This window comes from Mustela putorius, unplaced genomic scaffold (genome assembly GCF_011764305.1).
Source record: "Mustela putorius furo isolate JIRA1106 unplaced genomic scaffold, ASM1176430v1.1 tig00000592_pilon_pilon_pilon, whole genome shotgun sequence".
Lineage (NCBI taxonomy): Eukaryota > Metazoa > Chordata > Mammalia > Carnivora > Mustelidae > Mustela > Mustela putorius.
The window spans coordinates 7,854,061-7,868,203 of NW_025421426.1; the positions used below are offsets into that span (position 1 = coordinate 7,854,061).

General features: G+C 51.7%; 1 protein-coding gene across 2 annotated transcripts in view; it reads right to left on the reverse strand.

Moving 5' to 3' along the window:
- Positions 1-812: 812 nt before the first annotated feature.
- EYA2 (EYA transcriptional coactivator and phosphatase 2) overlaps positions 813-14,143 on the reverse strand; it is a 273,313-nt gene continuing 259,982 nt past the window's right edge. For both annotated transcript variants that reach the window (XM_045082132.1, XM_013053222.2), the window contains 2 exons: positions 8,829-8,929; positions 813-1,615 (listed from right to left, as the gene is read on the reverse strand). In XM_045082132.1, the coding sequence (XP_044938067.1) occupies positions 1,535-1,615; positions 8,829-8,929 (182 nt within the window). In that variant the 3' untranslated portion in view covers positions 813-1,534. The remainder of the gene's footprint in view (positions 1,616-8,828; positions 8,930-14,143) is intronic.

The following is a 14,143-nucleotide window of genomic DNA, read 5'->3' on the forward strand; positions in this document are numbered from 1 at the left end:
CGAGTGAGGAGAAGGTCAGAGGGAGAAGCAGACTCCCCATGGAGCTGGGAGCCCGATGCGGGACTCGATCCCGGGATCATGACCTGAGCCAAAGGCAGTCGTCCAACCAACTGAGCCCCCCAGGCGTCCCTGCTCTCTGATTTCTAAAGCCCTTGGATAGGCACACCCAGAAGCTGATCTGAGGACTTCCTTGGGTCTCTGTCTGGGCTGGTCAGGAAGTTCTCAAGTCATGCTCAGACTTCTGGGAGGCCATGGGCTTTTGTTTGTGAGTGCTGAATAGTGTAGTTCCTCTACTTCCGAAATTGTTCTCAAGAGATGCAAGATACTCCTGGGGAAACAGTGATGATTAAACAGCCTGGGGCCAGTGAATCTTAGCTATCTACCACCCATCCATCCATCCTCCCACCGCCATCCATATCCCATCTGCTGTCTGTCTGTCTGACCGTCCGTCTGTCCATCCATCATCCATCCATCATCCCTCAGTGCTGTATCTGTGTCAGACTGTGATGGGGACTGAGTATACAGAATGAGGAAGACCCTATCCTTGACCACTGGGAGTTCTGGGTCCTCTAGAATCCAGGCAAAAACACTTACCTTACAGACTGTGAAATCCTAGCTTCCATCAAAACCACCGTGGGACATTGAGTCCTCACAACAGAACTGTGGTTGACAACCTGGGTAGTTAATTTCAGGAATAAGGGGCAGGTCTGTCTGTTTCACCCAAACCTCCTCTGTGTGGATGGCTGGACCTCTGTTACTGCCTCTAATGGAAGCCTCGAGCATGGTCATAAAGTAGGGACACCCTAGCCCACTTCAAAATGTAAACGTGGTTTTATTTAATGCCTTTTATCCGTCACAAAGTACCGCCTCCTCCCCAGGGTCCCCTCTTCCTAGAAAACAAGATGGCAGCATAAGGCACGTGCACTGTCCACATGACGTCGGGTTATGTCTTTAAAAACAAAAATAAGCAACAGTCTTCCCATCAGCCCCGACCCGCCTCCCTCACCAATTGTTCAAAGAATGATTGTCCCCCCAGAGCACAACTTGGAGCAGAGAGTACTAAATGCCAGCTGCCCCAGCCCACATGCCAGGTTAGAAAACCAAACCAAACCAACGACTAAGAAAACCGACAACACAGGTACAAGAGCGTAATACCGGAGTAATGAGATTAGTCCATAAATTAAAAAGAAAAACAAAACAACAAAAACATCCCAGGCCTGTCCCCTCCTCATTACCCCCCTCCCCCAAATCAGCAATCCCTCGCTTTTGTTCTGTGGGTCTTGCAGGAAGGCCTGGTCTCCGAGCCAGTCCTCTTCTCCAAAGTGAAATGTTCCAGAGCCGCTGTGGGCTTCCCGCGTCTCCGGACCCGAGCTCGCACTACGGGGACAGCCGCTGAGATGGTCACCAGGCACGTCCTCTCGGCCGCAGGGGCCCTGCCCGGCGTCCGGCATCTGGCGGGGAGGCGGGGACGGCGAGGGCGTGGCTGGGTGCGTGGGATGCGCCCGCGATGGCAGGTGGCGAGGCCCCGGCTCCGCTATAAATACTCCAGCTCCAGGGCGTGCCGCAGCGCCTCCAGGTCCGCGTGGCAGGATATCCGCCAGAAGGGCATGTTGTGCTGCAACACAGAACACCAGCCGCGGGGTTAGGGCCCCGCGCCGCGCCCCCCCGCAGTGCCCCCGCCCAGGGCCAGAGCCTGAGCCTGAATCCCCGCAGGCTGTGGGTCCTGCGGACGTTTCCTGGACCATGGGGGCACTGGCCGGTGGCCCCCGGTTGGGCTGCACGGTTGTGCATTCCCTCGGAGCCCGGGCGGCTCTGCTCATCCCGAGCAGCCTGGCACACGGGTGGACCCTCTCCCCATCTTTGGGAAGGTCTTAGGGCACAGGTGGCGCGCTGACCCGGGAGGGAATCCGGCAGTGAGACGGCCGTTTCTTCTTAAAATGTTGTCCCGGATCTTGCCACCTGGAGAAGAAAGTCTCAGCTGGGGGCTCGTGGGGCCCCCACCTGTCCCTGCCATTAGCTCGTCTCCCAGTGGCCGGAGCCCGTCCCAGCCTGGGCTGCTCAGACGGGCACGGCGGATTGGGGGGCGGCGGCTGATCTTCCTGCCCGGGCACCGGGCAGCCTATTTGCCGCCCACAGCAGCGGTGGCTCTTCCCAGTGCCTGGCACGGTGGCTCAGGGCGGCTACTGTGATTACATCGAGGCACACGAGGTCACAAGGGCGAGGAATACCGTTACGTGGGGCGCGTGTGTCTGTGTGCAGGGCTGGGGGAGGGGGGCTGGCTAGTGAGTCCCTCGGTGCCACGATGCAGGGTTTGGATCCCACGGTGTCAGCCTGTGCCACCCAGTGTCTCTGATGAGAGTGTCTTAGGGCCACTGTTCCGGAGCCAGACCCTGGGCTAGTGCTTTGTTTTCTAGCTCACCGAACTGCCCAGACAAAACCACGAGCACCTTTTCCAAGTGGGCACGAGAGTGAGAAAGAAGAGAATTGATCTAACCAGAGTTAAGTTGCCGCACGCCAGAACGAACTGCCCTCACGGTCACGGTCATCCCACGGTCGTAACACTGGGTGAGTGTGCATGTTCTGGGCCGCGCACACGACCTCGTGTAACCTGGTCACGAATGCTCAGGGAGGCACTCTGTCCTAGCTCACGGACGAGGACACTGAGCCACAGAGAGGTCATGTCAGGCTCCGGAGAAGACAACTGACTGCATTTTTATCACTGGAGAATTTAATCACTGGCTGAAGGTCTTGCCTGCCCAGTACCGCTCTCTCTTCTTTCTTGCTGCCATGACTCAGAATCTGGCAGCGCTGTGCCCACATCTAGAGGATGAGCTATGACTGTCTAAGCAAGCTGTGACAACCCCAGCCTTGTTTGCCAGGGATTTGTCCTGTTCCCCCAACCTTTTTTTAATTTTTTTAAAGATTTCGTTTATTTGGAGAGAGAGATGGAGGGAATGAGTGGCGGGGGAGCGGCAGAGGGAGAAGCAGACTCCCCACTGAGCAGGGAGCCTGATGTGGGGCTCGATCCCAGGACCCAGAGATCATGACCTGAGACGAAAGCAGACGCTTAACTGAATGAGCCTCCCAGGACCCAGAGATCATGACCTGAGACGAAAGCAGACGCTTAACTGAATGAGCCACCCAGATGCCCCAGTCCTGTTTCCCTCTTGACTTGGGATCCACCGAAGCCAGTGAGGAATGTGGGGAGGATTCTGGGAAAGGTTTTCCTCTAGGATTAACGGGAGGCACCTGAGGAGAGAACTGCTTCCTCCTTACTTTCCCTTCCTATTTGGATGCTGTCACGTTACCATGTGATGCCTGGAGCTGTGGTAGCCATGTTGAGGTCACGAGACAACAAATCCGAAAATGCCGAAGATGGTTAGAAAGGTAGAGTGGAATGATAGGAAGTGATGCTTGGTGAATTTCTGACCCACCGCAACAACCTAGGGCACAACTGTTTCAAATCTTACTGGGTAGCAAGTGTTTAACTCACCATTACATAGGCTTTTTGCTACCCGCAGCTATGATACTGAGCCTCCACAAGATAGTCATTGGCCTTAAATTATTTACTGAGTGAGCAGATGGCGCTTGATGAATATTTGGATGCCTGGAATTCTGCCCTGTGAGGTGCCATGTCCATATAGCAACTATACAGGCATCCTTTTGGCTCGTGGAGCACATCAAGTTCTTTTCTGCCTCTGGGAGCTCTGCACTTACTGCTCTGCCAACTCTTTATATCATCGTTTATCTTCATCTTTCTGCTCTGTGGTAGGCAGAATAATAGCCCCTAAAGATGTCCAACGGATCTCTAGAACCTGTGAATAAAGGGATTTGGTGGCTGTGATTAAATGAGGGATCTTGAGATGGGGAGATGGTCCAGAGGGCAGGGACTGTGTCTGAAGGTCCCCTGCCGTGTGCTTGGGGTGGGGGCCTCCTGCCCAGCCAGCATGCACACACACGGTCCCCACTGGAGTCACAGAAGAAATCCACAGCTACGAAATGAACAGGGTGGTTTTGTGTTGTGGTGAGCACTATGAAGGCAACAGAACAGGGAGGCAGGGCAGAAAGCAGCTGGGGGAGGGTGACTATTCTGATAGTTGGGGTCTGGAAAGGCCTCTCTAGGGGGTGACAGTTAAGCAGGCAGCAGAAGGCAAGAAGGAGGTGTAAACCTTGGGGGGAGATAATTGAGGCAGAAGACAAAGCAAGTGCAAAGGCCCTGAAGACAGAGCTTGGAATGTCATGTTCACTGCAGCATAGTAGGGTTCCTGGCACATAGTAGGTGCTCAAGAAACACACAGAGAAGGAATGAAGAAGGGGTGGGGGACGAGAAGGAAGGCAGACTTCTCAAAGTTCTCAGCAAACACCTCTTTTTCTTTCGCTCAAAAGCAGCCGCATACTATCCATCACGGGCAACAGATGCCATTTCTTTAACGCCTTCCGGCTCCCCCAGCTCTCCACCCTCTCCTCCCCCAGCCAAACCTTCCTGTCTCTGCAAAGATGGATTTTGGTTCCTGCCCAGCCAATCCTGTCCCCCTTTAAAGAGTGTAATTCATTTTTCTGGGAAGAAATGAGCAAAGGTAGAAGAGAACCTCCATCCCAGGCGTAGAGCACGCGTGGATTTATCACCTGCGGAGAGGTAGGGACAAATGACCCACTAAAATGGAGATATTAACAACACTGTCAGCCCCGAGAGTCCCAGCCCCTGGTCCTGTCGCAGTATTTCACGCTGCTCAGGTGCCCAGCAGCCTGGCCTAATGACTCCCATCTATCGGGTCGGGAGAGCGGCCGGTGCGCAGCGTTTCTTGCTAATGGGCTGGGGCTGCTGCTTCAGATAGTTGCAGAGGTTTTCAGGGGAGGCCAGTGTATGGGGGTGTGTGGTGCACCCTGGCCTTCTCTGGTGGACTCCCTCTCTTGTCTGACCAGCTCAGGGGTGGGGACAGAGTGTTTGAAACTCCTAGGTCCACCTCCAGCCTGCTTGGCATTTGGAGCAAAACACATTAGTTTGCAGGTATAGCTGTGTGACCTGAGGTATGTTAACGAACCTCTCTGAGTCTCAAATGCAGCCTCTGTAAAATGAAGCAGATGATACCCGCTCTGCAGGGGGGTTTGAGGATTCACTAAAACCATGACGCCACTAGTCAAGAGGAGGGATCCGGGCCTGTGGTTAGGTCAGGCGCTCCTAGGTGCCAGTGACCACCCTGCCACACGCCAGCTGTGATGGAGACCCCCCCCCCCAGTGTCCCCCTCTCTCAGAAGCAGCCCTGTTTTTCTTAGCTGGGGACATGGTGGCTGAGAATAAAGGCGACATCTGCCAGCTAGCACCGTCATAAGGTGTGATAATGTGACCCAGAACTGGCCACTGGGATCTGAGCAGCCGTGCTGTCCCCCCGTATCCCCTGTCCCCTTAGGGATGCCGCAGCCTCCCCCTTTCCATTGTAGGGCCGCCGTGCAGATGGGGGGGCCGTGACCAGAGAGCAGTCCTGGGACAGGCAGAGCAACAAGACGGAGAGAGCCTGGGTCCTCATGTGTCTTATGGGAGACAGGAGAGCCGGTTCGCTCTGCTGTTCAAACTGCCGTCCAGCGTCTCTGGCCACCCCAGCCCCGCTCCACAGAACCTGGGTGGCGCTGGCCCTGCTGAGAACCCCCCCCCCGCCCCGCCCTGCTGGAGACCATCCTCTCCACCCCTGCACCTGTCTCGGTCACAAGCGTCTCCTGCGGGCTCTGAGCAAACGAAGAGATGTGGGTGAGTTCTCACCTTTTGTGCAAATTAGCATTCATATTTTCTTTCTCCACTGGTTCTACCGGGGACTGAAGCTGCTCCGCTTCCAAGGGCTGTGTTATCCCGCCTCTCCCGCCCCACCGTCCCGGGGAGCAAGACGGAGGCTCGGGCTGCTGGGGACTCCCTCTGCAGGGTTCCTCTACCCAGCCCTGGGTGCCTGGTCCCGGCAGCTGTGACAGATGAGGAAGGGCTGCTCGGAGAGGGGGCGTCACCTGCTGAAGGCCACACAGCCCCAAATGGCAGAGCTAGCGTTTAGGGTTGCACATGCGCTCCTGGTCGCATCTTTCTCTGGGAGCCGGGCTGGCGGGAGGGTGAGGCCAGGGAGGTGCCCACTTGGTACAGGAAGGCCAGTCGAGACCAGCTGTTCTCAAAGGAGAAAAAGCCTGCCGCCCCCAGGGGTCACTGTGGAAGTTTCTAGAGGTATGAATTTGGACTCCTGATTTGGGGGGCAGTGCCGGTGGGGTCCTGCCTCATCTCATGCACCTGGGACCTGACTGATTGTCGAAAGTCCAGAGAATATATACAAACCTGACGTAATAACCTGAGCCTGGGCTCTTAGCACTGGACCCATCATGTAGAAATCTAGAGTATCCTTTCCATGCTTTTAATAAAACCTGTATTTCTAGGAGGGCAGCTACTGTGTAAAGCAAGGGAAGACTATTTTTTTATTCCGAATCTCTCCACGACTGGCTTAGCAGTTTGGAGAGATCAGGTTAGGGCCATAGCCCCTCACGTGGCTCCTGAGTGGCCGAGACTGCACACCTGGGTCCCCCGTGTTGGCCGGCTCACGGGCACGGCACGCTTGGGTCCAAGCACTGGGCTTTTGTGCCCACTTACATGTTGAAGCGCATGTTACTGTGAGTGTCAATAACTTTCCCTTTATTTCTCTTTGATAATACCATTCGATCTTGACTTCTTGGCCATTGTGGTTCTAGTGCCCATGGCCATTTGTATTTCATTTCAGCGGAGTAAGGGGGTCATTTCAAAACATTTCCTATGTTGCCCTAACAAACTCTCTCCAGTTGCAAGAAGGCAGGAGCATCTCAGTGGCTGCTCCACTGAGGTCCCTGTCCCTGTCCGGGCAAGGGCCAGAGGGCAGGGCAGGGGAGCCGGGGGCCGCAGGCCTAGGCTGGTTTTCCAGGCCAACTGTGCTTGAAGCAAAGCTTTATTCCGATGGCTGTTCCAGGTTGAGGGCAGAGTTCGGACTTAGAGCTCAACTTGGAGAGGGGGCTCTAGAGCCCCTGGCAGGGGCTAGTCTCATCACACAGACCGTGCTCTTGACCTGGCAAGGTGTTTCCGGAACACCAATAATTCGTGGTAATTCGTGTGATTCCTGCTACTGCCTTGGACAGTCCTAGTGTATCATCTCTATGACAATTATTTACTTAATATTTTTCTTGCTAAATCAATTCATTTTTTGGTTTTGTTTTTAAAGATTTTATTTATTTATTTGTCAGATCGAGAGAGAGCACAGGCAGGCAGAGTGGTAGGCAGAGGCAGAGGGAGAAGCAGGCTCCCTGCTGAGCAAGGAACCCGATGTGGGACTCGATCTCAGGACGCTGGGATCATGACCAGGGCCGAAGACAGCCGCTTAACCAACTGAGCCACTCAGGTGTCCCAATTCATTCATTCATTTTTAAATATGTTTGAAAAAGTGCTCAGGTTTCCTCCGGGACCTCTCCTCCTGGCACTCCCCACCCCTGCAGCCCACGGCCGTGACCAGGCTGGCTCCCTGCACAAAGCTCTAGCCTCCAGCCTTTGGAATCTCTTGGTTCCTCTCTGGGACTGCCCTCCCTCTGATACCTCCTTGGCTCACTTCCTCTCCTCCTCTCTTCGCTCAGATGTCACCTGGCAGCGAGGCCTACCTTGACCACTGTGTCCACTGGCCACCTGCCCCACCTCCACAGTCCGATCTGTCCCCAGTCCCTGCTTTATTTTTCTCTGAAGCTCTGGTCACCACCTTACACACGTTACCCTCTTGTGTCTCCCACCTGCTCCAGGCTGGGGCTGAGTGAGGGGTGAGAGCCTGACCTTCCTGCTCCAGGCAGGCTCCCCAGCATGGGCTCCAGCTGCTGGCACGCAGTAGATGCTCAACTAACAGAGCTTATCCACGAGCTGCGGTGTCTGCGATGAAGACCCCGGTCAGAAAGGCCCCGAACAAAGACTATGGACAGCTGTAGAGGGAGTTCCCGTGTCACTGGAAGGCCAGAGTGGTAGCTGGTCAGGGATTTCTTCCCTCTGTAGTCCTGCTGGAGTGTGAGGCCTAGAGGCGGAGTCTGCGGGAGCTGGGAAGGGGAGGAACCTTGCAGGTGACAAGGCCTTTAGCTCTGCCCCCAGGCCCTCTCCTGGGACCCTTGGGGCCCTCCCTCTTTTTTCAGGCTTTGTCCACAGAGACTCTAAACATTTCTGCATTTCCCTGGAATTTGTTGCTGGGGGAGGGCAGGGGGAAACCAGGTCCTCCCAATTAAGCTCTGTGACATTAACAATCCACTTCCCAGGCCTCTGGGTGGGGGGTGGCAGCCTCTCTGGGATGCTGTTGACAGGTCCAGACCCAGGACTCTGGCAGCTGTTTCTTTTCCAAGAGCAGAGCTGAGGCCACAAGAACCCCCTGCCCCTCTCCTCCTGGGCCCAAGATCACAAATGCAGGATTTTCTTTCTCATTAGCTTAATGCTGTCTTTATTAACTGGGAAGGGTTCCTGGAACATATGATCAGTAAGTATGAAATAAAGCGTGCACACGTGCACCAGCCCCCCCACCAGCCTGCCTGACAGAGTGTCTCCGGGCTCCGGAGCAGTTGTCCTAGAAAAAATCCAGGGCTACTAGTAGGGGGGGCAGCCAGAGGCACTGAGGGGATTTGCAGAAGGAAATTACTCAGGATGTTTCTGCAATTGCAAATGGGAAGGGACGGGGGAGCTAAGAGCCTGGGAAGGAGGGGACCCAGCCAGCGCCGGGTGGGGGGCAGGGAATCCTGGGAGAGCCCAGGAGAGCCACGAGCCTGTCTCCAGGGGAGAAGCAGCACAGCGTGAAAGACGGACAGACGGACAGTACCTTCTTCGCCCCCTGCTCCTCTTCCACGCCATCACCGATGACAATATAGACGGCTTTTCTGCCAAATCGCTGCATTATCCTCTCGAAACAGCTCTCCTTCCCTGCGCATGCAAGAAGGGGAGAAAGACAAGACGAGGCTCGCGGGGACCCCTCACCGCAGCCCAGGAGCTTGCTGGGAGCAGCCGTCTGCCTGAGGGCCAAGCACTGATCGGGTCGTCCTCAAGCAGTATGCGCCCGGTCACCATCCCCACGTGAGGGGTGACAGCACAGAGGTTCAGTGGCCTGCCCAGGGTGACACAGAAGAGGGAGTGCAGAGGCTCGAAGCAGGCTCCAGAGTCTGCACGGCTGGCTGGTGCAGGGTGCCTGACCCCCTTCACAGAGGAGGACATCAGGTGACGTGACTGAGGCATCCAAGTGGCAGCCTGGTGACAAACTTGGCCCTCAGGGCAGTTCTCCTGCCCAGATCTTTCCTTGCTCCCCGAGGATGACCACCCGAAGGATAACCACCCCTTTGTATCTGCCTCCTTCCCAGGTGGGTGGGCAGCAGTGTTCAGAGACCCCCCCTCTCCTGGGGGTCTCTCCTCGGGGCAGCAAGTGTAGCAACAAAAAGGCAAACAGCAGTGCCAGAAATAGTGGTCGCTCCCCGGCTCTACTGTCTGCGAGGTGCGCTGCCAAGCACGGTACCCGCTGTACCCACATTGGAAGTGCTCAGCCGCGGCGTTACTGGCACGTGGGGCAGGACGGGGCTTTGCCGAGGGGGCTGCCCTGGTCCTGGGGTGGGGGGGTCCCTGGTCTCCACCCGGGAGATGCCTGTGACACCTCCTGCAGGTGAAAAATAAAACAACGTCTCCAGATGTTGCCAGAGATCTCCCGGGAGGCACAATGCTTCTGCACTCTGTTGGGAAGTACTGAGTTAGGTTATTCATTTACTGTCATCCCGGCAGTCCTTATGGCATTGCAATGAACAGAATGCCCATTTTAGAGATAAAGAAACTGAGGCTGGCAGACGCCCCGAAGAAGAGCAGAGGAGTATCATCGACAGTAAGTTACTATAATAACAACACAGCTCTTATCTGTGAGCACTTGTGCTCTGCTGGGAACATGTACTACCCCCTTGTGTCAGACGCTTACGGGGATTTTGATCCGTTTTTACAGACCGAGAAGCCACTTACCTGGGTCACCCGGCTAGCAAGCACAGAGCTGGGATTTGAACCTAGGCTGCCCCAGTTGCTTGAGCTCTGGGCTACTCTGTTCTGCTGCTCTAGGTAGGACTCAGCCCTGCTGGGACCATTCTTCTCTCCGTGGGAGCCTCGAGCGGGTCAGAGCTGTGAATCCTGTCTTCTGAGGTAGCAGAATTGCATCACTACTTTGCCAAGCCTTTTGCTACAGGATGTGGAGTCTACTCCTCACCCTGCTGATACCGAGTTGGCCATGTGACTTGCTTTGACCAATGCTGGACGCTAGAGACCTGCCATGGGAAGTGTGTGTGAGTGGTGTGGCTTGGCTCCCTTCACTTCTCCCGTCTGTCAGGAGAAGAAGGTGTCCCTGATGGCCGCAGTGAGTGATGGTCCCACAGGGAGAGGATATACAGAACAGACCAGAACCTGGACGTGGTCCCAGTGGAGCCACAGTGGGTTCCCCAAACGTGTGAGAGAAATAAATACCATTAGCCACTGAATGTTTGTTATGTGGCCTTATCAGAGCAGAAAACTGACCATTGAAAAAAGTGATGCTTTTTAAAAAAGTTAAAACTGGGAGCTGGAGGCCAAATTTCTATGCGGTCTCAACTCTGATTACCCTCAGTGTGTTGACCTTCAGTCTCCCCAAGTGGGAAGGAAGTTGCTCTAACATGTCCCTGATGGCAGAATCAATGGGCTGAATGGAAATTTTAGATGTGCCTGGGTTACGGATTCCTTTCTTGCAAAATCTACAGAAGAAAGGTGCTGTTAAATGAAACTTTGCTTTAAAACTTTTATCATAGGACTGAATGGAGTCTTTGGCCTGTTCATGTTCATTGTGGGTTTTCCATACTCATCTGGCCACTGAATGGATCCCCTGTTCATGAGTCAGGTCGTAAGACGTGTCGTTGTGGACCAGAGTTTCTCAAACATTCCAGAACTACCCTCACCGTTGTGACCAAATCTGGGAACTCCTGTGATGTAATCTTAAAAAATAACTCCCACTTCTATTTTTTACTGAAATGAATTCATTTAAAAAGACAGAATAGAATCACTATATTAAAAAGAACACTAGATCGAGAATCCAAGATGACAGAGGAGTAGGAGACCTAAATTTCGTCGGGTCCCAGGAATTCTGCTAAATAGCTATCAGACCATCTTGAACACCTACGAACTCAATAGGAGATTGAAGCAAAGAATAGCAACAATTCTAAGCGACCACTTTCTGGAAGGTAGGACAGGCGGAGAAATGAATTCAAGGTAACATATGGGAAGACAGACAGCAGGGGGTAGGGCCGGCTCCAGGCAAGTGGTGGAGCAGAGCACAAAACTGGAAATTTTAGAAGTCTGCTCCACTGAGGGACGTCACTCTAGGGGCTAAGGGGTGGAGGGTGGAGCCCTCGTGGGGACAGTATGGTCTCAGGTCCTGTGGGGTCACAGAAAGACTGGGGGTGTCTGTAGCAGAGCTGCAAGTTATTGGAGCGGGGAAGCCAGCTGCAGAGACAGAGACAAGGAGTGGGCTCTCGGCTCGGGGTTACTTAACCGTGATCTGAGGCAGAGTTGGGTCACTGTTCTTCAAGCAGGAACCCCACAAGTGGCAGATCTGGGGAGACCCACCTTCCTCTGCTGGAAGAGCAGCGTGGCAGGAATGTGCTGGGTTTGGAGACTCCAAATGGGGCTGTGCACCAGAGAGAGAAACGCTCAGTCACAGGCTGGGGGAGTTCGGAGCGTGGCCAGAGACCAGGGAGATGGGAGTGATTGACCGCTTTTCTCCGAGGGTGCACAGAGGAGTGGGGCCCCCAGCTCTCAGCTCCTCCGGGCCAGAGACTGGGAGACCACCATCTTCATTCCTGTCCTCCAGAGCTCTGCAGAAAGCCTTCAGGGAACAAAAGCTCCCCAGCATGAACACAAGAACCCGAGCGGATTACTTAGCCCAGCCCCTGGCAAGGGCAGTACAATTCCTTTTCAGGCAAAAACAGTTCAGAATCACTACAACATGCCCCTCCCCCAGAAGACCAGCAAGAACATCCAGCCAAGACCAAGCTCATTGATCACTGTGGAACTCCAGAGCTAGGGGAAAGCAACACATAGAATTCATAGTTTTCCCATGATCCTTTTGCCTTTCCAAGTTAAATTAAAAATTTTTTTCTTATTCTATGTTTTTAAATTTTTTCTTTCCCATTTTAATATTTTAAAACTATTTTATCAATACCTTTAAAATTAAAAAAAAATTTTATTGTTATAGTCCTGTTTTATCCCTTCATTGTATTTAACCTTATTTTTTTGTATACATATAGGGGTTTTTTTCCTTTAAAAATGTGGGAAACAATTTTTTCTAACGGATTAAAATACACCCTAAATGTAGCACATGGCTTTGTTCTAGTCTCCAGCCTGATCACATTCTTTCCTTTTTTTTCTTTTTTCAATCAACTTATCAATTCCTTTTTTAGAATCTTTTAGAATTTTGATCTTTACAGTCATATTCCATCCCTTCATCATGTTTACCCATATTTTTGTATATATATATTTTTCTTTCTTTAAAATTTTGAGAGGTTGTTTCTTCTAACAGACCAAAATACACCCCAAATCGTGTGTGGCTCTGTTCTATTCACCAGTCTAAAATATATACATGTATGTGTGTGTGTGTGTGTGTGTATTTTGTGTGTTTTTGTTTCCCCCTTTGTTCTCCCCCTGGTTTCAGGTCTCTTCTGATTTGGTTAGAGTATATTTTTCTAAGGTCACTGCTACCCTTTTAGTATTTTATTTTCTGGGGTCACAGCTACCCTTTTAGTATTTTGTTCTCTCATCCATCTATTCTTATCTGGATAAAATGACAAAGCATTAAAACTCACCACAAAAAAAAAAAGGACAAGAGGCAGTACCAAAGACTAGGGACCTAATCAATACAGACATTGGTAATATGTCAGATCTAGAGTTCAGAATGACAATTCTCAAGGTGCTAGCTGGGCTCAAAAAAGGCATGGAAGGATCAGAGAAACCCTGTCTGGAGAAATAAAATCCCTTTCCAGAGAAATAAAAGAACTAAAATCTAACCAAGCTGAAATCAAAAGAGGTATTAATGAGGTGCAATAAAAAATGGAGGCTCTTATTGCTAGGATAAATGAGGCAGAAGAGAGAATTAGTGATGTAGAAGACCAAATGACAGAATAATGAAGCTGAGCAAAGGAGAGACAAAACAACTCTTGGACCACGAGGGGAGAATTTGAGATATAAGTGATACCATAAGATGAAACAATATTAGAATAATTGGGGTCCCAGAAGAAGAAGAAAGAGAGGGGCAGAAGGTATATTATAGTAGAGAATTTCCCTAATTTGGCAACGGGAACAAGCATCAAAATCCAGGAGGCACACAGAATACCCCTTCAAAATCAGTAAAAATAGGTCTACACCCCATCATCTAATAGTAAAACTTACTAGTCTTAGTGACAAAGAGAAAATCCTGAAAGCAGCTCAGGGCAAGAAGTCTGTAACATACAGTGGTAGAAATATTAGATTGGCAGCAGACCTATCCACAGAGACCTGGTGGGCCAGGAAGGACTGGCATGATATATTCAGAGCACTAAATGAAAAAAATATGCAGCCAAGAATACTATATCCAGCTAGGCTATCATTGAAAATAGAAGGAGAGATAAAAAGCTTCCAGGACAAACAAAAATTAGAAGAATTTACAAACACCAAACCAGTCCTACAGGAAATAGTGAAAGGGGTCCTCTAAGCAAAGCCTGAAAGTAGTAGACAAGAAAGGAGCAGAGACAATATACAGTAACAGTCACCTTACAGGCAATACAATGGCACAAAATTAATATCTTTCAATAGTTACCCTGAATGTAAATGGGCTAAATGCCCCAATCAAAAGGCTCAGCATATCAGAATGGATAAAAAAACCAAACCTATCAATATGCTGTCTACAAGAAACTCACTTTAGACCCTAAGACACCTCCACATTTAAAATGAGGGGGTGGAAAACAATTTACCATGCTAATGGATATTAAAAGAAAGCTGGGGTGATAATCCTTAGATTAATTAGATGTTAAGCCAAAGACTATAGTAAGAGATGAGGAAGGACACTATATCATACTTAAAGGCTCTGTCCAACAAGAAGATTTAACAATTTTA